Raw genomic sequence first — 23,366 nt, forward strand, 5'->3', positions numbered from 1 at the left:
ATTATATTAGATTAGATTAGATTAGCTCAGATTAGATTAGATTATGTGTTTAAAATGGCTTTTTCATATGTTCCATTTACATAAAACATATGGACCATCGACCTAGTGAATGAGATGTAGTGAAATTGAATGATTTGACCAACATAAAGATACATTTCCATGTTTTTATCACATATTTACTATCATATATACCTCTAAGGTACTTCACAGAGTCTTTAGTAACAAAAGGAAAGTTTCACTTGTAAAGAAATTTATAGAAATTTACTATAACTTTGCTATGTTGCATCTGTGTTATTTTAAGCTCTAGTTTGATATTTCAGGCTAAGATTTAGGTTTTCTCATTTTGAGTGAGAGGAAGATTTGAGTTGAAAAGATATTTCTATCAATCAAAAAGTCAATATACCACTCAGAGGTTGTTTCAAACTTTTAAAAGTAGATGCTCTCCTCACTGCTTATTGCGTTTAGCTTCTTAGGAACAGATTTGCTGTTTTTTGTTGGGGTACAAGGGCTACAATCGTCTCTTTCTGTCTGGATGACCAGCAAACCAGCTTCAAACCAGTTCTCAGCAGCTCAGGAGGAGGCGGAGGTCACTTCAAGAATAAGTGCTTTCATAGCCAGGCTGCTGTTAAGCACTGTGTGTTTGGATAAAAGATGTGAAGTCAGAGTTTAATTGGAATTTAAAAGGCTTATTGTGGGTTTTCCCTGCGTGTGACAGAGGGATCTCTCAGGCTACACGGTGTAATTCGAGTGGAGAGGAAGCGTTGTAATGACGGCCAGGATGAATGGACTTAAATAACAGTACTTGGCAGGCAGATAGCAATCAGACAATGATCCTACCACGCTTCACTTAGCGCTTTTTGATAAGGAAAGTTCTTACGCTGCCCATCGTATTCAATACAAAAGAACATCTGGCCATCTGGATGTAAGTTATTAACAGAACATCATGAAACTACACATTTATACAGTATGCGTAGGGAAAGTTGCATGTATCTTTGAATCGTATCTGCGTTTAGCATCGTGATAAAAGCAGCTAATCACAGAAGTAACACTGACTGATCGTGGTTATGTATTAAAGCAGTGTTTCCCCATCTGAGGTCCCAACGCCTCCGAGGAGAGCGCCAAAGACCACAGGGGGAGTGTTAAAACCTGTTAAAATTAGATCTACACATGTGTAAAATCACAGCACAAGGTTGAAAGGTGAAAACAACCGACGTACACTGGTAGTAAAAGTAAAATAACTCCTGAAAGAGAGCATCTTCAGCTCTTTACAAACCGCTAACTGATGATTTAGGGTCCTGAAACAAACGCCCCGCCGTGCAGAATTGGTAAAAAGTCAAACAGAAGCTACAATAATCTGGTGGCCTTATGCCTGTATCTTTACGCTGCTGTAATAAACACACTGCAACACACTGCAACACAATCAATTTGCTCAGTTAATGGCTTTGCTGAGCAGATCAGCATCTCAGGCACCTCATTCAGCTGAGTGACAGGTGGACCGTGGGGTAGGCAGGAAAAACATGGCGTTAGAACAGAATGCATATTGTTCATATCAGTCTTAAATAATGTTACAAAATTATACTGTAATTCAGACGCTGAGGTAAGGCAGGTTTTCTCAATTATCTGTTTCATTCAGCCAGCTGCTGAGATCAAGTGCAAAATAAACTGTAAAGCAGACAAACTTAAGGTCTCTCTGTATGTCAGGATGTTTTATCCAAAATAACTTCCAAGTTTCCTGCCGAAGGAAACTTTAACGTGTGAATTTGTCATGTTGGGCATCTTCGGAGCATCTTCCGAACATTTTCCGAACATCTTTGGAGCATCTTCCGAACATCTTCTGAACTTCTTCGGCGCATCTTTGGAGCATTTTCCAAACATCTTCCGAACATCTTCCGTACATTTTCCGAGCATCTTTCGGCGCATCTTTCGAACATCTTCGGAGCATTTAATGAACTTCTTTGGCGCATCTTTGGAGCATCTTCCAAACATCTTCCGAACATCTTCCGAAGATCTTCCGAACATCTTCTGAACATCTTTGGATCATCTTTCGAACATCTTCCGAACATCTTCCGAACATTTTCCGAACATCTTTGGAGCATCTTTCGAACATCTTCCGAACATCTTCCGAACATTTTCCGAACATCTTTGGAGCATCTTTCAAACATCTTCCGAACATCTTCCGAACATCTTTCAAACATCTTCGGAATATCTTCCGAACATTTTCCGAGCATCTTTCGGAGCATCTTTCGAACATCTTCGGAGCATTTAATGAACTTCTTTGGCGCATCTTTGGAGCATCTTCCAAACATTTTCCGAACATCTTTGGAGCATCTTCCGAACATCTTCTGAACTTCTTCGGCGCATCTTTGGAGCATTTTCCAAACATCTTCCGAACATCTTCCGTACATTTTCCGAGCATCTTTCGGAGCATCTTTCGAACATCTTCGGAGCATTTAATGAACTTCTTTGGCGCATCTTTGGAGCATCTTCCAAACATCTTCCGAACATCTTCCGAAGATCTTCCGAACATCTTCTGAACATCTTTGGATCATCTTTCGAACATCTTCCGAACATCTTCCGAACATTTTCCGAACATCTTTGGAGCATCTTTCGAACATCTTCCGAACATCTTCCGAACATTTTCCGAACATCTTTGGAGCATCTTTCAAACATCTTCCGAACATCTTCCGAACATCTTTCAAACATCTTCGGAATATCTTCCGAACATTTTCCGAGCATCTTTCGGAGCATCTTTCGAACATCTTCGGAGCATTTAATGAACTTCTTTGGCGCATCTTTGGAGCATCTTCCAAACATCTTCCGAACATCTTCCGAACATTTTCCGAACATCTTTGGAGCATCTTTCGAACATCTTCCGAACATCTTCCGAACATTTTCCGAACATCTTTGGAGCATCTTTCAAACATCTTCCGAGCATCTTCGGAGCATCTTCCGAACATCTTCGGAGCATTTTCCGAACATCTTTCGAACATCTTCCGAGCATCTTCCGAGCATCTAACGAACATCTTCCGAACATCTTCCGAACATCTTCTGAGCATCTGTACACAAGCATGTGCTGAAGCCACTTGTGTCTTTGTCATGTGTTCACTTTTTAAGATGACAGGGATTTTAAGGGATTAGCTCCATTGTTAAGATTACAGAGATCACATTACATTATATTACATTAATATCAGTGTTCCACTCTGCAGTGACTCTGACTGGTTGGCAGTTTAACTCCTGAATACTGCCATGTTCAGCATGTTGGAGCTTTTCTGCTTTAATTCATATTTTTCAGGTGTTTTCATTAGTTTGAGTGTGACATTTTTAATAAAACATTCTTTTAAATATTGTATGTTTTTAGAATTATATTGCAAATTTATTTCACCTTTCATTAAATTAATGATGATATTGGTGTCCCTGAATGACTAAATTATCCCCTGATATGCTGTTTTTTTTAGTAGAAATTGAATTATTCAGGCAACTTTATGAAACTCAGCAGGTCGAATTTCTGACATCCGGACTGAAACCCAGAGAGAATAAAACGTTCTGATTCCTTCTTTTCTTTGTGATGCTTTATTATTCAACACATCAGCTAAGTGGCCTTTCAGTTCGTGATGACAGCACACTCGCTGCAGATATCTGATGCTTTCTGCTCACAACCCGCAGGTGTCCTATGTAAAAGCCATTGATATCTGGATGGCCGTCTGTCTGCTGTTCGTGTTCTCGGCCTTGCTCGAGTACGCCGCCGTCAACTTCATCGCCCGCCAACATAAGGAGCTGCTGCGCTTCAGGCGGAGGCGACGACACATGAAGGTGAGAGCTCTCAAAAACCTGTGATACCATCTAACATTAACACTCACATTTACATTTGTTTCTCTTATCTTTCCAAGTCTGTCCTTTCTCCTGTGTGTCAACACAGCAACCAGCTGAAGTTAGGAGATGCATTTAAAAGTTAGATTTGATCTACCTGACAAAGGTGATTCTGAATGATAAAACTTAATGATAATTACGTTAATAATGCTAAATGAAAACAAGTCTTTGTGCTAAAGGTGAATACTGATCAGTTCAAGTCATTACATTCTGGTTTTCACCTGTTTACAACACACTGGAATGAAAGATGCAAAAGGAGCTCAGCGTAACACATCAGTGTGTGTTCCAGAGGTCAAACAGGTCGTCTCATTCATTCAGCCAGCTGCTGAGGTCAAGTGCAAAATAAACTGTAAAGCAGACAAACTTAAGGTCTCTCTGTATGTCAGGATGTTTGATCCAAAATAACTTTCCTGCCGAAGGACACTTTAACGTGTGAATTTGTCATGTTGGGCATCTTCGGAGCATCTAACGAACATCTTCGGAACATCTGTGGAACATCTTCCGAACATCTTCCGAACATCTTCCGAGCATCTTCCGAACATCTTCCGAGCATCTTCCGAGCATCTTCCGAACATCTAACAAACATCTTCGGAGCATCTTCCGAACATCTTCTGAACATCTTCCGAGCATCTTCCGAACATCTTCGGAGTATCTTCCGAACATCTTCCGAGCATCTTCCGAACATCTTCCGAACATCTTCCGAACATCTTCCGAGCATCTTCCGAACATCTTCCGAGTATCTTCTGAACATCTTCCAAGCATCTTCTGAACATCTTCGGAGCATCTTCCGAACATCTAACAAACATCTTCAGAGCATCTTCCGAACATTTTCGGAGCATCTTCCGAACATCTTCGGAGTATCTTCCGAACATCTTCCAAACATCTTCGGAGCATCTTCCAAACATCTTCCAAACATCTTACGAACATCTTCCAAACATCTTCCGAGCATCTTCCGAACATCTTCGGAGTATCTTCCGAACATCTTCCGAGCATCTTCCGAACATCTTCCAAACATCTTACGAACATCTTCCAAACATCTTCCAAACATCTTCCGAGCATCTTCCGAACATCTTCCAAACATCTTACGAACATCTTCCAAACATCTTTGGAGCATCTTCCAAACATCTTCCAAACATCTTCCGAACATCTTCCAAACATCTTCGGAGCATCTTCCAAACATCTTCCAAACATCTTCCGAACATCTTCCAAACATCTTCGGAGCATCTTCCAAACATCTTCCAAACATCTTCCGAACATCTTCCGAACATATTCGGAACATCTTCGGAGCATCTTCCAAACATCTTCCAAACATCTTCCGAACATCTTCCAAACATCTTCGGAGCATCTTCCAAACATCTTACGAACATCTTCCAAACATTTTCTGAGCATCTTCCAAACATCTTCCGAACATCTTCGGAGCATCTTCCAAACATCTTCCGAACATCTTCGGAGCATCTTCCGAAAAGATGCAAAAGGAGCTCAGCGTAACACATCAGTGTGTGTTCCAGGGGTCAAACAGGTCGTCACACAAGTCTAATTAGTCCTGATTAGACAGACGTTGTCTCTGACCACCCGAAATGGATGGAGACAAATAGTTAAAATCCATGGATATGTTGTTTTTTAAGGTTAAAAGGGATTTCCTCTGCAGGTAGGCTGCTCTGTGCCTTTAATGTGGTCAAACAGCTTACATTGCAAGGTGGTTTGTGAGGAGTTGTCTGAACTGGTTAAAACCTCTGCTTCTCTGCCCTCTGGCCCTCTGAAAAATTCAGTCCGTGCTTGATATTAGTTTTGTGCAGCGTTCCTCATTGCCAGGCAGAAGCATCAATGTTTCATAGACTGAGCGCTAATTGAAGACAGAACCGCAGAGCAAACACAGACAGGGCTAATGATGGTTGCACCATGCAGAGAAGAAGAAAAATGCCCCAAAACAAGACGGGAAACTTGTGGAAACTCAATATCCACGAGGAGCAGTGATAAAAGTGGTTATGTGGAAGTTGGAGGATGTTTCTGTCCCCTGCAGTGATGAAAGTCCCTTCAGTGTGACTCCTGCTTTTGGGTTTTACTTTTTCTTTTCAGTATTTTAAATATGTGAAACAGCAAAATATATAATCATCAAATATTTGTTGTTGTGAAACATGTTTTTATTCCCCGTCTATGGCCCAGGATGTGCTCCATGATGACAGGAATCATGCAAAACGTATTAATCCACCACTGAAAGTAGGTGTGCTCCTTCCGTTTGAGCAACTTATGGCGAGGACAGTGCATGTTACCGGGGGCTCACACAAAAAGCGTCGTGAGCGGCCAGCTGCCATTTATTTTCAATGTAAACTGGCGTCGATGAGTGGCCGGTGTTGTGAGCTTCATGAGCTTCAAGAGTTGATAAAGGCTCAACTTTATGCAAATGAGCAGTGACGCGACGCGACGACACCCAATTCAGGCCGATTTGGATTCCGAAGGCGGAAAAAAGGCGGGAAAAAAAGGTGGGGAAAAAAGGCGGGAAAAAAAGGTGGGAAAAAAGGGCGGAAAACAGCAGAGCGCAAACACAAAGAAACACAAAGAAGGCCAAGAGTACGATCCATGGTGAAAGAGGGAACCGATGTATGGATGGATTATTATATATATCTGCTAGTTGCTATACATATAAGCCCCGCCCCTTTGGCCGTTTCCGGCGGCAGAAGAAGTACAAGCGGCGGGTTGCTTTTGGTGTGAGCCCCCGGTTACAAAGCTTTGAGGCTTGAAATGGAAAAATAATCTTGTTTCAGAGGGAAATGTCTGTATTAGATGAAAAGATTCTCTGGTCTGTGCTCTGATATCTTCCACGATCACGTCAACAGCCTTGATCGTTCTCAGTTTTGACATCACTTTAAAAACAATTTATCTCAAAGCACCTTAATTTTTTATCAGCTGTCTAACTGCCCGAGAAGATTACTTCAGTTAAAATGAACCTAAAGTGGAGGACTGGAAAATAAAGCTGTTCAATTTAAATAGTTAAGAATGTTTCAGATATATTTAGTTCAGATGAAAAAGTGCTTTGTCAGGTTTTCCCAGAAGTATGGTTGAGATTTTTTTGTTGTTGTTTGTTTTTTGCTTATTTTTTCCTCCTAATTTCTTTGGTTAGTTTAGTCTTTGAAGCATTTAATCAATCGGTTCTGTTAGTCTGGTTGGATCCATCGGTTCCAGGCTGCCGCCCTGAATGAGGAGGAAAGCTGTCAGGCCTGCAGGGAACATCGAACCGCCGGCTGATTGTGAAGCTGGTAGCTTGTGTGGGTGCAGGAAAATGCAACAAGGTCCATGCAGCATAGGGTGTGTGTGTCAGAGGGAAGGGGGGGGGGTATCTTTGCAGTCGGTGGCCATGCATGAGTGCTTTCCAGAGAGCTGTCGTGTGTTTTGGCGTTGAAGGGCATGTGTTCGTGCCTTCCGTGATTCAAGCTGCTTGACTGAGTCTGACGTGTTTTAAAGTGTGTGAGCAGGATTGCGTGTTGCTGTCTTATGGGGACCTCGTGTCCTCACAAGTCCAGTAATGTTTGTTTGATTACAGAGTGCTGTGATTCAAATTCATCTTGACTGACTAAATTATGAGGAATAGCAGCAAATGTTTGTCTTCATCAAGCTGGAAGCAGCAAAAGTTTGTTTGTGTCGATCAGCTTTAAGCATATTTACCATTCGATTACTAACCCTGATTTATTATATGATTTATTATATGTTGAAGAACCGTGCATGTGTCAGCAGCCTGGTTTGTTCTCTTCAAACCAGCCAGTGGAAACATGCCTGATTCTTGAGTCTTTTTTGTGGCTTTTTCTAAAGTAATTCCCCTCAGATATGCTTCAGTTTTCCAGGGAAACCGGGCTACTGATGAACATTGTTGGGTTACTTGGCTGAGAAGTTTAACCAATAAACTTAATAATAATACATCATAATAAACTGTCTTTCCAATAAGGGATAGGCCTATAAAGGTCTTTAGTCACCAGATCTGACCTCAGCTGAAGGTCTTTAGTCACCAGATCTGAAATCAGCTGAAGGTCTTTAAAGTCACCAGATCTGAAATCAGCTGAAGGTCTTTAGTCACCAAATCTGACCTCAGCTGAAGGTCTTTAGTCACCAGATCTGAAATCAGCTGAAGGTCTTTAAAGTCACCAGATCTGACCTCAGCTGAAGGTCTTTAGTCACCAGATCTGACCTCAGCTGAAGGTCTTTAGTCACCAGATCTGAAATCAGCTGAAGGTCTTTAGTCACCAGATCTGAAATCAGCTGAAGGTCTTTAGTCACCAGATCTGAAATCAGCTGAAGGTCTTTAGTCACCAGATCTGAAATCAGCTGAAGGTCTTTAGTCACCAGATCTGACCTCAGCTGAAGGTCTTTAGTCACCAGATCTGAAATCAGCTGAAGGTCTTTAGTCACCAGATCTGACCTCAGCTGAAGGTCTTTAGTCACCAGATCTGAAATCAGCTGAAGGTCTTTAGTCACCAGATCTGACCTCAGCTGAAGGTCTTTAGTCACCAGATCTGAAATCAGCTGAAGGTCTTTAGTCACCAGATCTGACCTCAGCTGAAGGTCTTTAGTCACCAGATCTGAAATCAGCTGAAGGTCTTTAGTCACCAGATCTGAAATCAGCTGAAGGTCTTTAGTCACCAGATCTGAAATCAGCTGAAGGTCTTTAGTCACCAGATCTGACCTCAGCTGAAGGTCTTTAGTCACCAGATCTGAAATCAGCTGAAGGTCTTTAGTCATCAGATCTGAAATCAGCTGAAGGTCTTTAGTCACCAGATCTGAAATCAGCTGATGGTCTTTAGTCACCAGATCTGACCTCAGCTGAAGGTCTTTAGTCACCAGATCTGACCTCAGCTGAAGGTCTTTAGTCACCAGATCTGACCTCAGCTGAAGGTCTTTAAAGTCACCAGATCTGAAAAAAGCTGAAGGTCTTTAGTCACCAGATCTGAAATCAGCTGATGGTCTTTAGTCACCAGAACTCGATACATCTGAACACGTCCATCATCTTTTTAGAAGATCAGTTTCATACTTGGAGTAAAATCAAAGTTTTTCTATTAAAAACAATTAAACTAAAGTCTAAACTTGAGTTTTATGTCATGAAATGTCTCACCTGAGCAAGTGGCCCAAACCCAAATGCAAAGATCTTAATCAAAGCTCAGTGAGGGAGTGTGACAGCAAAGTGGGGAAAGTATGATAATAAAAAGAATCCATAATCCCATTGTTGATATCCTGAATCCCCTGAGGCCTGACGGCAGGTGAAGAGGAGGATTAGCAGCCAGCTGCTGCTGCACTTTTGGGGTAAAACCCGAGTGCTTTGCTGTGCCTCTCAGCCCCCCCACAGCAGGAGGACCACAGGCTCAGGGTTGACCCACATCCTTTTGGTTTCCTCTCATTCGATGGAAGCGGGAGATGAATCAGGCCATCGCTGGGTTACGTAATGATGGCAGCGCTGGTCTGAGGTCAGTCCTGCTTCACAGCTGGCAGCGTTTGTGTTTTAGAGGAATCCTGACGATTAACACAGCGTGTGATTGATCCAGGACAGATTTTCTATCAATAACATCTGGCAAAAGGCACCTTTTTATGCTTCTTTTCACACTGGAGCCTTGGATGTTATAAAATGCTTTAATTATTCAGCCGATTTGAACAGAGGCACCAACACATGTCAGGGCAGGAAACAGAACATTTAGCAGATATGATCCGGGTGGAAAAAAGGCTCGGAGAGACAGAAAACTACGGTGGCTCAGAGAGTTCAAGGCACTGCAACTAAAGGAATCTCCTGCAGACAAACGGCTGCAAAAACTCCCAACAAATGCAAATAATGCTCTGCAGAAAGCTCAGGACAGCAGAAATACATCCGATATGTCTTTATTACGCTACAAAACCACAGCTAAATTAAACTTAGCTTACAAAGCATCTGGAGGAGATGTTCTGCTGCAGAAGCAGCTGGAAGAGGATGCATTTTCTTCAAGTTAGTCCCAGATTCAGTTTTATCTATGAAGACCCGATTCACAACAAAAGGCATCTCAGAGCAATTAAAGACACAATCCAAGTAAATCCAATGATAATCTAATTTTACTGGCTCTAATCCATTGTAATGAAATGATAAACCAATCAAATCAAACTCATTAAAATCTAAATTCCTCTCATTCATATGGTGTCGGTGGATCGGAGTTTAATCCTGAGCAAACATGATGCAACGCTGGGGAGGAAAACCCGCTTTTAACGGGAAGAAAGCTGCAGAACCAGGAGGGGGAATTATCAACCAAATAGTTTTATGTTGTTGCAGCTCCTCTGACGGAGGATTGGACCAAATAATGAAGGATCCTGCAGCTTTATCACATGTTAAATTAAACTGACATGTTTAACATGACAGTTTTGAGGCCAGGATCGTGTTCTTTGTCTGTTTTGTCAAATCTTTCCTCTTCAGTTTGTGCTGTGCTCAGCAGATAATGAGAGTTACTGAGATGTTAGGAAAGGAGAGATGATCCTGTGTGATTTTACTCCTCCTCTGGCCCTTTTTCCAGTTGGAGAACATAGAAAACTTCTTATTGAAGCCTCCAACAAAAGGAGAGAAACTGTTTCCCAAACAGTTTTCCTCGAGCTTGACCTCTGCTCCGGCCCTTCTTCCCACTGCTGTTTGTGGTGTTTGTCTTTCTGTGCTTGCATCCCTTATTCATTTATTCATTTTCCATTTGCATGGCTGTGAGGATTATAAACTTTATAAATCAGTCCCATGCAAAGCGATAACATGCTGGACCGCTTCGCAGCATCAACAGAATTGATTTTCACAGCGTATCTTAGCTCCATTTGCATAGGTGTGTTATTTGTTGACAGCTAATTATTCAGAAAGGATTCACTTGACTCAGCAGCAGGCATCAATGGGGGAAAAGGCATAATTATTAAAGTACAGCATGAGCCCCCAAAAAAGGGTTTCAGAACTGCACGTTAGTTAATGTTCTTACTTCTTACCTGTTCTCACTGCAACAGGTTTCTACCTCAGTCTCAGACTTCTAAGAACACTAACCGGGAGCTCACACCAAAAGCAATGTAAGCCGGCATTGTGAGCTTCATGAGCTTCAAGAGTTGAGAAAGGCTCAACTTTATGCAAATGAGCAGTGACGCTACGCGACGACAGCCAATTAGGGCCGATCTGGATTCCGAAGGCGGAAAAAAGGCGGGAAAAAAGGTGGGGAAAAAAGGCGGGAAAAAAAGGTGGGAAAAAAAGGCGAAAAAAAGGCGGAAAAGGGCGGAAAACAGCAGAGCGCAAACACAAAGAAACACAAAGAAGGCCCAGAGTAGGATCCATGGTGAAAGAGGGAACCGATGTATGGATGGATTATTATATATATCTGCTAGTTGCTATACATATAAGCCCCGCCCCTTTGGCCGCTTCCGGCGGCAGAAGAAGTAGAAGCGGCGGCTTTTGGTGTGAAAAGCACAGAAATATGAGGTGTTTGCATCTGAAGCAGGACTTCTGTGTTAAATTTGGTGTAAATGGAGAAATCATCTAAAATTCAGCTGATCTGGAAAGAAAAAAACTTTATGTGAAAACTATGAGCTCAAAAACACAATAAGATCTTTATCAGTTATATGAGCGCCATCGGGTCGGATTAAAGGCTAAATTACAATAAGATTGAGTTATTCAGCTCATGTAGACGCCTTAATCTGACTAAAAACAGATCGGATTAAGACCCGAGATAACTCGATCCAAACGTAGACGACAGCGGATCGGATCGAGCGTTCTGCACATGCTCCAGATTTTTTGGTGGTGGTGAAGACGTCAACAGGAAGTGGCTCTATTAGCGATAGCTGAAATGGGGACAGCGCCACCTATGGTACCAGGGTATGACATGCTTTGTGCCAGTGATTCCATTCATTCGCCGCCATATATCCAAGGATAATTACCCTCAGATAAGGAGCAGAACCCAACTGTAGCTGTAATCCAGTTAATCTCATCATATAAACCCTCTGACTGTTAGCTTCTTGCAGTGTTGTTGAAAACATTCGAGACATGAAGACAAATATCAGGAAATACTGATGTTAGGCAGATATTTCTGTGTATCCCTGTTTATATCGAACATATACTACTACTGTCAAGGAAAAAAGCAAAATATTGATGAATTCTGGCCGTTACAAGTCAGGATAGCTGCATGAAATAGTGATATAGATCGATTGATCAGTTACTTCAGCTTTAGTTTAGATGACTTCACCACTTAATGTTAACTCGCTCTTTGGAGCTGGAACAGAAACTTTCTCCGGTTCATTTCAGTTGAGTTGATGGATTTAATCAGAGCTCGGGACTGATTGTGATTTCTGACTTTGTTTGTAGCACAAACACGGATTAAAGAACCTGCTGAGTTTATACAGCGCCACCTATGGTACCGGAGTATGACATGCTTCAACAGGAAGTGGCTCTATTAGCGATAGCTGAAATGGGGACAGCGCCACCTATGGTACCGGGGTATGACACGCTTTGTGCCAGTGATTCCATTCATTCACCGCCATATATCCAAGGATAATTACCCTCAGATAAGGAGCAGAACCCAACTGTAGCTTCAGTTAATCTCATCATGGAGACCCTCTGACTGTTAGCTTCTTGCAGTGTTGTCGAAAACCTTCGAGACATGATGACAAATATCAGGAAATACTGATATTAGGCAGATATTTCTGTGTATCCCTGTTTATATCGAACATATACTACTACTGTCAAGGAAAAAAGCCAAATATATCTGAATTCTGGCCGTTAAAAGTCAGGATAGCTGCATGAAATAGTGATATAGATCCTCTGACTGTCCCTGGGCGTCACGCATTCCTAATTAGCGTCTCCGGTCAGTCCCTCTAATGTGATCCTCTGCCCTCCATCAGCCAGGTTCCAGCTCCCTGCAGCACATTGAAACCGGCCTGCTGAGGGGATCAAAGTGCCACCGTTCACAGGCTTTTTATAAAAGGTAAAAACAAGGGAGCAGAGACGAGTTTCAGTGTCAGGGACAGCATTCGCAGCAGAACTCGACTCACTCTCATGACCTTGTCGGCAGCTGTAGCTGCAGTCGTTGTTATTCAGCCTGACGGTTCGATCCTGACCTTTTTTACATGTCCAGGCTTCCTTTTGGGCGAGATACTGAACCCTTTATTGTGTTCCTCACTTGTAAGCAGCATAATCCCTCATATCTGGTGTAGCTTCCTAATCCTTCCCACTCCTTAGAGCTGGAAAAGGGAGTATTTCTCAGCTGTTGTGGAGCACAGGATCTTTGAAAAGTTACGTCTGCACCTATTGAACCTGTTTTAAATCTTCAGGGAAAACTAAGACTGGGAACTTCAGCCAGTTACAGATGTTTTTAGAGCAGCTCAGGTTGAATAATGACTCAGTGACATGGAGGACGACGGGCTCAGGTGAGCTCTGAGGATGACCGGCTCTGACAGTCTTGGACAAACAGGGAATAAAGGGTGCTACTGTGTTCCCTGTTTGTTGTTTTCTGGATTTCTGCTTTAATCCTCATCTTAAACACATTAAAGATGCACATTAAAGTCATTTTGACTGCATGCTTTGGTTATTTCATGGCTGGTTGGATCTTACGTGTTATGAAGGATATTTTTAGTCCAAAGCTTTGTTTTCTTTGCCCTTTTTCCACCAAAATGAACCAACCTGATTCCACAGAAATACAAAAGAGATTCCCAGCTTCCAACCAAAAAACCCCGGTTCAGTGCCACAGTAAAGCTAACTTTCCTCCTAAGCTTTCCTCTTGTGCCTAATTCACATGTTTTTCTGTACTTTCCTGGTGGCGTGTGCATTTTAAAAGAGGTTTTAACAGGTGAAAATGCTTAATGGGGGCTGTGAAGCTCACATTTCAGCAGCCCAGCCTCCCAGATGTTGTGTCGGATGTAGATTTGTCCACTTGTCACGGTACTCGACTGTTTGGCTGTTGTTTAAGTGACATTAAGTAAGTAAATTCTAACCTTAAAGGTGTGCTTTTGGCACCAAACCCTAACCCCTGTTGGAGAACAAAAGATAACAGTTTTTAGCCTTTATTGTAAAACCTTTTGCACTGTAGAAAGTATCTTTGTTTCCTTCTGAGGAGACCAGAGTCTGCCTCCAGACCTTCATACAGTTTGGTTGGGTTTGGGCATTTAAAGAACTGCTTCTGAAGCACCTCTTCTGCATGTTTTAGATCTCCTTTCCCTGCTAAACGGTGTGAAAGATCCTTCCCCGATCTACAAAACACACAATTAGGAGCCAGACGGGCACAATGAGCGGCTGCCGTTGGTTTTCTGAGCAGCGTGAAGGGCTTGAACTTCACAACAAGTGTTTAACCTTTGCGTGAAGCGGCTGCCAGACAGAAGCTCTGTTTAAATCATCATCGGTGCAGCAGCAGGAGTACGAAGAGAGAAAGACTTCTGTTCTTTGGCTTTGGTTGATCAGATCTGAGTTGATTTGCAGACTTTCTGAACAATGTTTTGCTGCATTTGCAGGAGAATTGTTGCGTCTGTGAGTCATTCGGCTCCTTATTTCTCTTTGTGTGATTAACATAAAAGACAAAGGGCTGGCAGTCTGTCGCAGTATGTTTAGATTTTCAGTTTTATGGGAGTTAGCGTGATGGTCAGCACACATCTGCAGTTATTTCTTGATTGTTGGACGTATTGGATCAGGACAGAGTTTCCCTGAAGGATTTCTTTACTTCCATTATTGTGATGAGCAGCTCTGAGTCTCTGATTTAAGTGAACAATGTCCCTGAGGGTTTTGTGGCCTTTATGAAACCGTTGCCATGCGTGCACACTGCCTGAAAAGTGCACTTTGTAGCACGGAGTGCTCCAAAAGAGAGGAAGGCAAAAGGTCTGCGATATCTAGCCGTAATGTTCAGGTTTTTCAGGAGGCTGTCAGCACAGATAAAACGCGTCTGATTGGTCCGATTGCTCGGCTGAAATGTGATGCAGAACTCATGCTTCAGTGCTGCCATCTCTGCCTTGACACACATCCGCTGCTGCACTTCAGCTCGTATTTCAGTGCTGAACGTGGACCTGTCGCTGCAATGCAGGTACCTGCAGCAGCTGCAGTTGGAGTAGTCCCCTTTGTACTGATTTCTGTGCTTTCTGCCCTGATGCTTTATTGATTCGTTAGTGACTCTGATAGTCCAGAGAGAGAGAGGAAGAGAAGGAGTAGAAGCAATTGGACTGAGGCTACCTGCTTCAGAAGGCTTTCTAATTAGAAAGACAGAGTGAGAGGGCATCAAATGGACAGATACCGCAGCCCCGAGAGAGCAAAGACGGCCAGAACAGGCTGTGTCGTGACAGAGAGACACCGCCCCCTGCTGGGGGAGCAGGGCAACTGCACAGAGATCAGATCAATACTGCTTCTCTTCCTTGAAGGATCGGGCCGCCTGGCTGCAGCTCGCTTGTTAAACACAGACGAGCTCTTCAGACAGGAAAAGAGAGCCCCTTTAGGACTGAAAGGAAAGGATAACGTTTCTGCCTCTCACCTCAGTTTCAGTCACAGCTTCGGTGCTGGAGTGAAGTTCAACACAGAATGCAAATTAGTATCTCAAGATCAGGGCAGGGTTTCATTTTAATGAATCATTTGGGGGGATAATGCCCTGTCAGGTGCATGAAAAGTACCCGTCTGGCAGCACGGATCCCACATAACGTCCTGGATCACGGTCGGAATAAAGGACGTTTCGTTTAGCTTGGAGCCGCTAAAGCCTGACGAGTGTCCTCTCCTCATCATCAGGAGGAAGAAACGGAAAGCGGAGCAACCTTCAAACCCTCCGGCCCCTGCAGATGACTCTGTTTTTGGCCCTCTGGGGAAAAAGCTGCACATTCGGAGCAGTGGTCAGCAGGAGGTGACCTCTGCAACCACAGCGTCTCATCAGGGAAGCCGACTTCCTGATTGAGCGCCTATAATCAGCTCGTTAGCCGTGATTCTGTGTTTTTTAGTGGGGGGGGGGGCTCTACATGCTGGCCTGCTCTAAGTGCCTTGATCTCACAGGCTGTTCGGCAGCTTTGAGAACAAAGGCAGATAAGAGAGCAGGGATTAGGAGGCCTGTAGCTCAGTGGGAGCGATCAGTGATGAAATCAACCTCCTCACTGACAGGCCGGCAGTCAAGGGCCCAGCGACACTCTCACTGTGTCCCGATTAGACAAAAGAGCTCCTTAACCACTGTGGAGGGCATTGTTTTCATTAAGCATGAAGCCTGTAATCTGCATTTCTAATGAGGACACTTGTTTCTTGAGTTTAACTCAAAAGAACCAAATTATCTCTCACATTTTTGTGTTATCATCCATAATTATGTGCTTCCCTGTTGCTTTGACCTCTTCCCCTTATTACAGTGCGAAAGCCTCAGAATTATGAACAATATGAATTTTCATGAGGCTCCAGGTTTTTATGAGACCAAAAGGTCCTTCTCTTGTACATAAAGTTGGTTACGGCTGAATGATTATGCAGGATTTCTGGGATTATTGTCAGTATTACTCCTGCATGTTGGTCAGGAAATACAGAATTTATTCCAGATAAGCCATGAACTCGAGTCCAGACAGAGAAACAGATTAAAGGTTTGTTTAAAAGTGAGCTTTAGTTTCAGTTTAAATGTACCTTTGTTGTGTTTCTTCCAACTTTGAGAGATTTAAAGTAGAAAAAGATAAAAAACACACGTCTGAAACGTTAAAAGAGCCGGAGATGAACACTTTAAAAAGGTCTCTGATCAGGATGAATGAGTCGAGCTAAAGAAAACACGTCTTTTATCTGTTAGCCCGATTTTTTTCATTGGAAGCCCAAGAACAAGCTGGAGAAATGGTTTATTAAATAAAGTATTAGCTGTGGTCAGCTGGACTCGGAGTGCCAGAAATCCGTCAGGCCGAGCCCCGATATCCGGAAACATTTCATATTTATATTCAGCTTTATCTCAGAGGTTGTTTTCACACTTGTAGGAGTTTAATTGGCCAGCTGCTGTCCTTGTTGTGTTCTTTGGATGTGATAAACAATGTGTGAGTGCTGTTTTTAGGCTCGGATCTAATGTACCAGACCTATCTGCTCCAATACAGATGTTCTGTCTGACCCAGTTGTTTATGTCATTCTAAGGTCTTGGACCATTTAAGGTGAGCAGAGTGGAAAAGTACCAGCTAGGAACAGAGGTTATTTAGTAAAATACAGAATATGAATACATAATGTCTAAGATCAAAGCCAATTATAACAGTCCATCGGTGCTTTTTCACTTCAGGACCTTTCTGCTGAGCTGCAGCTGCTACCTTCATCTTTTGGCATGGATCTGGGGACCCTGGTCTCTTTCTGATGCTCCTCAGGCCATTTCTGATCAGTTAGGCCCATCAGGAACTGCTGCTGGCCTGAGAGGGATGGGGGGGGGGGGTCTGTGTCAGTTTAGCTTGCATGTATTTCTGTGAAGAGTTAACACGGTGGAAGTCCATGTTTTCCTCATATCCAAGGCTAAATTTAACCCCACGTTGTGATGCACTGAACCTTAATTGACGTTAAAATATAAATGCACGAAGCTGAAGGGAACGTGGCTTCCCTGGATGTTGTTCATATCTAATGGAGGAACAGAAAGAAAAGAGAAGAGAAAAGAACAGAGCAGCAGATCATGTGGATAATCATTCCAGGTCAGCGGTTTGATGAGCAAGAGACGTTAACACAGCATGGTTTAATGCAAGAGGGGACTCCAGTGGACGGGAATGGAGGAGAGCTGGAAAAGCAGGGATGGATGCGTCACTGGGAGAAGAAGCCAGGCGGGAATCTGTGGAAACGAGATGGTGCAGCCATCACAATGTGTCTGTCGTCCAAAGCCAGCGATGCACAGCTGGGAGACTCGTGACATCATTAATATATGTGGAATTACATAAACTGCACGCAGTCCATCGCTCTGACGGCATGTTGTCCCGATAGTTCACGACTGCAGTGACTTATTGAATCAGTTTAACTTTATTAAAACAGGCTGATTAGCAGTTAAAGACCCGCTCCGACCCCATGTGACCTTCTCCTTTTCCATCCATTTCCTCTAAGAAACAAACTGAAGGATTCTTCCACAATTAGCTGAACGTCCGGGACTTTAGATTTGCTTTATAATTCTGATAATTTACAGTATGAAGTTTTATTTCTGGCATAAACTCGTTTTGGGGCAAACTTAAACTCTTTCTGATGTGTTTTCTGCCCGGTCGGCATGGCAACCGTAACCGACGCGATCGGGTCGGTTGCTGGAGTCACTCTGTGGGAGAAAGGGTCGGATCTGAGCTGCTGTGGCTTCTGATCACAGACTAAACCGCTCAACGGGACATAGTCATATATGTTGATGCTTCTGCGGTTTCCACGGTTACCGGCCAGAGGCTTGACGTCCTCCTCAGCTGGGAGGCGGCAGAGCTGGAGCACAGCAGAGAGGCTTCAGAGTTCTGCTTCAGATGAAGCTCACAGCTGATGTCTTCAGATCCAAACTCAGATCTAATCAGAAGTGGATCCGGAGAGATGTTTGACACGTCCTCCGGTTTGAATTCAGTGGAAATAAGAGTTGACCAAAAGATAAAGATGCACAGAGCGCTTCTGAAACATCCTAATAAGCCTTAAATGGAGGCGAGAGGCAGCGGGGAGGATAGTTTGAGATGAATCCAGCAGAAAAAGGAGACATTTCTTCTTCTCTGCTGGGCTGGAATTGCTTCCAGGGGGAAATCATGAAGCAGAATCCCTTTTTTTGCCTTCTTCAGGAGACGGATGCCTGCGCTGGTGGAGGCTGACACCTCTAAATCGTGTTTTATGCAAATCCAGGTCTCCAAAACAAGCATCCAAGGGTAATAATTGCAGAGGAGATGTGGCAGAGTAGCTTCCTGCTAATCTGCTCGATTCATCACGTCGGCAGAGGCAGAGATAACAATGCTTCAATCATGAGATGAAAACATGACAGACGAGTGAGCAAAGAGCCTCTCCTGCCATCTTTTACCCGTCTCCCTCCATCGCTGCAGCTGCTGTCTGCAGATATTTCACCAACCATGAGTCCCTGAGTCCTGTTTTCTCTCGAAGATTAGATCATAGGAATGTTTAAATCTGCCACTGATCTGACCCGACTTCCTGTTAAATCCTGCATCATTTGCAACATTGAAGGCCCCCCACAGCTTCTCTTTGGGCCTCCTCCATCCCACCCTGGGTCTGGACTGGCCTCACCTTTGGGTTTTTACGCTTTATTCATGCTTTTTATCATCATTTGCAACATTGAAGGTCCCCCACAGCTTCTCTTTGGGCCTCCTCCATCCCACCCTGGGTCTGGACTGGCCTCACCTTTGGGTTTTTATGCTTTATTCATGCTTTTTATCATCATTTGCAACATCTTTGGGCCTCCTCCTTCCCACCCTGGGTCTGGACTGGCCTCACCTTTGGGTTTTTATGCTTTATTGATGCTTTTTATCATCATTTCCAACATTGAAGGCCCCCCACAGCTTCTCTTTGGGCCTCCTCCATCCCACCCTGGGTCTGGACTGGCCTCACCTTTGGGTTTTTATGCTTTATTGATGCTTTTTATCATCATTTGCAACATTGAAGGCCCCCCACAGCTTCTCTTTGTCTCATCGAGCTCCTTCACACCCCAGCTGAAGTCTTCGGGCCTCCTCCATCCCACCCTGGGTCTGGACTGGCCTCACCTTTGGGTTTTTATGCTTTATTCATGCTTTTTATCCTTTCTGCAGTGACCTTGAGCGTCCTGAAAGGCGTCTGTTCTTATTAATCCTTGAATTCAAGCTCCAGTCCTTGAATTTTCTCAGTCCTTCCCTCCATCAGGCGCTGTTGGCCCGGTCCTTAATGGGGGAGGTTTTTCTAATTAGTCATTGAATGAATCACCTGGGCCTTCCTTGGGTTCTTCTGACATTTAAAGCGTTTTTTTTACCCTGAACAGTGTCTGCAGGGCTTCCTCACTTCTTGTTCTCCCTCTCCCCCCCCCCCCCTTGGCTGTTCTCCTCATTGCGCCTCCTCCTCACGTCCCTCCACCCTCCACATTAATCACATGGCAGGGAGAATAAAGCAGAGCATCTGTAATAGTTTAGCAGCATCACTGAAGGACACGCAGAGGTCGGCTAGCATCGTGGCTAATGTGTGGGCACCCGGGGTATTGTGTGTGTGTGAGTGTGTGTGTGAGCGCGCACGTGGACGTGTATTAGCAGTAATGGATGGCCTGGTGTGGATGCAAGGACAGAACGGGGACATGGGCTCTAAAAATGGATCACTAGCTTGGTTTAAGGCAGATATCTGCAGCTACATGTGAACGCTGCACATCTGATTCATTCATTCACATTCATCTGATTTGGGAGGGTTTTGCCCCCCCGGCGTGTCGGTAAAGCTCGGACGGCGGTCCAACAGAGCAGAGCTTTTATTGACAGGTTGATTTGTTGTTGCTGCAGAGCTTTTGCATCACTTAAGTTCTGCTGCCAACAGTTTCTCCTGATTTCAGCTGCAGTTCTGCTTGTTTTCACGTCACAAAAAGCTTTTTTTTCTGCCTTAAACGGCCTGCCACAGCGGCTCAGAGGGAAAACTTCCACATTCATCCTCCATCAGACAAACGAGGACCCATCTGAGGGCGTTTTCTCCACATCCTTATTGTTCTGACCTGGTTGTGCGCTCTCACGTGCACGCAGGCGGCCTCCCAGCCCATGTCAGTGTTTGTGTGTGTGTCAGCCTAAAAGAACACGTCCCCCCTCTGTTCATTGAGCTCCTCTGGCTGCCCTTAGCATCAGATCCAAGTCCCTGATGTTAGCTACAAAGAGCTTAATGGAACGGCTCCATCTACTTGAATGCTCTTGCAAAGGCTTCTGTCCCAACTGGGTCCCTCCGTTGGTCCCAGGATTGTCGTCTAGCAGCTCCTACACCACGCCTAAGACAATCCAAACTCTGTTCATGTGTCGTCCCACGATGGTGGAATGACCTACCGAGCGCTACCAGAACAGGGGCGTCCCTGTCTATCTTCAAGAAGCTCCTGAAAACCCAGCTCTTCAGAGAGCATCTCCTATCCCAGCACTTACCTTGTACTTCCCTCCCCCCTCTATCTCTGCACTTTATCTTTCTGCACTTCCTTCTCTGCCTGCACCCTATCTCTACTCTGTCCCCTCTGACAGAGTCGGACTCCTGGGTTCCTTCTATGGAGCTTATTGTTAGCTTATTGTTAGCTTATTGTTAGCTTTTTATATAGCTGTTATATCTTCATTTGTAAGTCGCTTTGGATAAAAGCGTCTGATAAATACAGAAACAGAAAAAGTGAAAGGAAAGCTTCACCGCCCCTCCAACCTCTGAGTTATTCTCATGCAACTTAATCTGTGGTGAAAATGTTTGGTTGTTGACGACAACAACAGGAATATCGTCTCCTTCCACTTCCGGGTGACGATCGCGGGGAAAAATCTGGAGCATGCTCAGAACGCTCGATCCAAACCGCTGTCGTCTACGTTTGGATCCAGTTATCTCGGGTCTTAATCCGATCCGATCGTTTCTTGTAATTTAGCCTTTAATCCGATCCGATGGCGCTCATGAAACTGATGAAGATCTTATTGTGTTTTTGAGCTCATAGTTTTAACATAAAGTTTTTTTCATTCTTGATCAGCTGAATTTTAGATGATTTCTCCATTTACACCAAATTTCACAAAGAAGTCCTGCTTCAGATGCAAACACCTCATATTTCTGTGCTTTCTTAGTGTTCTTAGAAGTCTTAGACTGAGGTAGGATCCAGTTATCTCGGGTCTTAATCCGATCCGATCGTTTCTTAGTCAGATTAAGGCGTCTACATGAGCTGAATAACTCAATTTTATTGTAATTTAGCCATTAATCCGACCCGATGGCGCTCATTAAACGCACTTTAAGTCACATTTAGGATGTTGAAGCTTCTGCTGATGTCGAGGGGCTCACTGCACCCCATAAAAAACCATGTTCAGTGCACGTTTGGATCGAGTTATCTCGGGTCTTAATCCGATCCGATCTGATTTTAGTCAGATTAAGGCGTCTACATGAGCTGAATAACTCAGTCTTATTGTAATTTAGCCTTTAATCCGACCCGATGGCGCTCATTAAACTGATGAAGATCTTATTGTGTTTTTGAGCTCATAGTTTTAACATAAAGTTTTTTTTTTCCAGATCAGCTGAATTTTAGATGATTTCTCCATTTACACCAAATTTCACAAAGAAGTCCTGCTTCAGATGCAAACACCTCATATTTCTGTGCTTTCTTAGAAGTCTTAGACTGAGGTAGGATCCAGTTATCTCGGGTCTTAATTCGATCCGATGTGTTTTTAGTCAGATTAAGGCGTCTACATGAGCTGAATAACTCGGTCTTATTGTAATTTAGCCTTTAATCCGACCCGATGGCCCTCATTAAACGCACTTTAAGTCACATTTAGGATGTTGAAGCTTCTGCTGATGTCGAGGGGCTCACTGCACCCCATAAAAAACCACATTCAGTGCACGTTTGGATCGAGTTATCTCGGGTCTTAATCCGATCCGATCTGATTTTAGTCAGATTAAGGCGTCTACATGAGCTGAATAACTCAGTCTTATTGTAATTTAGCCTTTAATCATGTAACTGATGAAGATCTTATTGTGTTTTTGAGCTCCTGGTTTTAACATAAAGTTTTTTCTTTCCTGATCAGCTGAATTTTAGATGATTTCTCCATTTACACCAAATTTCATAAAGAAGTCCTGCTTCAGATGCAAACACCTCATATTTCTGTGCTTTCTTAGTGTTCTGAGACTGAGGTAGGATCCAGTTATCTCGGGTCTTAATCCGATCCGATCGTTTCTTAGTCAGATTAAGGCGTCTACATGAGCTGAATAACTCGGTCTTATTGTAATTTAGCCTTTAATCCGACCCGATGGCGGTCATATAACTGATAAAGATTAATATATATACACATTAAACGCTCTGAGTGACAGGGAAAGGGTGGAAAGTCAGCCTCAGAGTGACTCAGAACTGGGATCAGACTGATTTGCTCAAACAGAGAAAACTGAGGCGCTGCAGGAGGTCAGATGCTGGGAAACGCACCTTCTCTTCTTTTCCTGCAGAAAAGCTTCATGTTGAGACCTTCTGGTTTGTTTCTGTTAACCTTCAGCGTTGCTGCTGTCAGGGGAGTGCAAGCAGCACCAAAAGCTGCTCAAACAGACTCAATAAGCTGATGAGGAGGAAGGCGCTGGATCCTCAACAGTTCAAGTACCGATGGAAAAAAACGTGTCATTATCTGGATTTACTTCCTCTCATCAGTGTGTTGGTGGTGCTTCTATAAAATAAATAGATCTTTCTTTCTTTAAAAAGGTAAAAAGGGCTTCAAAACGTTCGTTTTATCCGTCATTTGATTGCATCTGATTTCTTCCTGCTTTAGTCTTTATAAGAAACTCTATTATCTCTCTATTATAACTCTTATTATTACTCTTATAATTATTATAACTCTATTAACTATTCATTTTATTATTACTCTTTCATCTGATTCCTTTGTGTCCTGCTTGTGTTTTAAGATAAATCCAAACCAGTGTTTAATTCAATTAAATTCAATTCAACTTTATT

General features: G+C 43.4%; 1 protein-coding gene across 2 annotated transcripts in view; it reads left to right on the forward strand.

The window, feature by feature from the left end:
- glra1 (glycine receptor, alpha 1) overlaps nucleotides 1–23,366 on the forward strand; it is a 133,769-nt gene that overhangs the window by 104,981 nt on the left and 5,422 nt on the right. For both annotated transcript variants that reach the window (XM_072395135.1, XM_072395134.1), the window contains one exon: nucleotides 3,664–3,810. In XM_072395135.1, the coding sequence (XP_072251236.1) occupies nucleotides 3,664–3,810 (147 nt within the window). The remainder of the gene's footprint in view (nucleotides 1–3,663; nucleotides 3,811–23,366) is intronic.

Source organism: Leuresthes tenuis, unplaced genomic scaffold (genome assembly GCF_036924035.1).
Source record: "Leuresthes tenuis unplaced genomic scaffold, fLeuTen1.0.hap1 SCAF_11, whole genome shotgun sequence".
In the NCBI taxonomy this organism is placed as follows: Eukaryota; Metazoa; Chordata; class Actinopteri; order Atheriniformes; family Atherinopsidae; genus Leuresthes; species Leuresthes tenuis.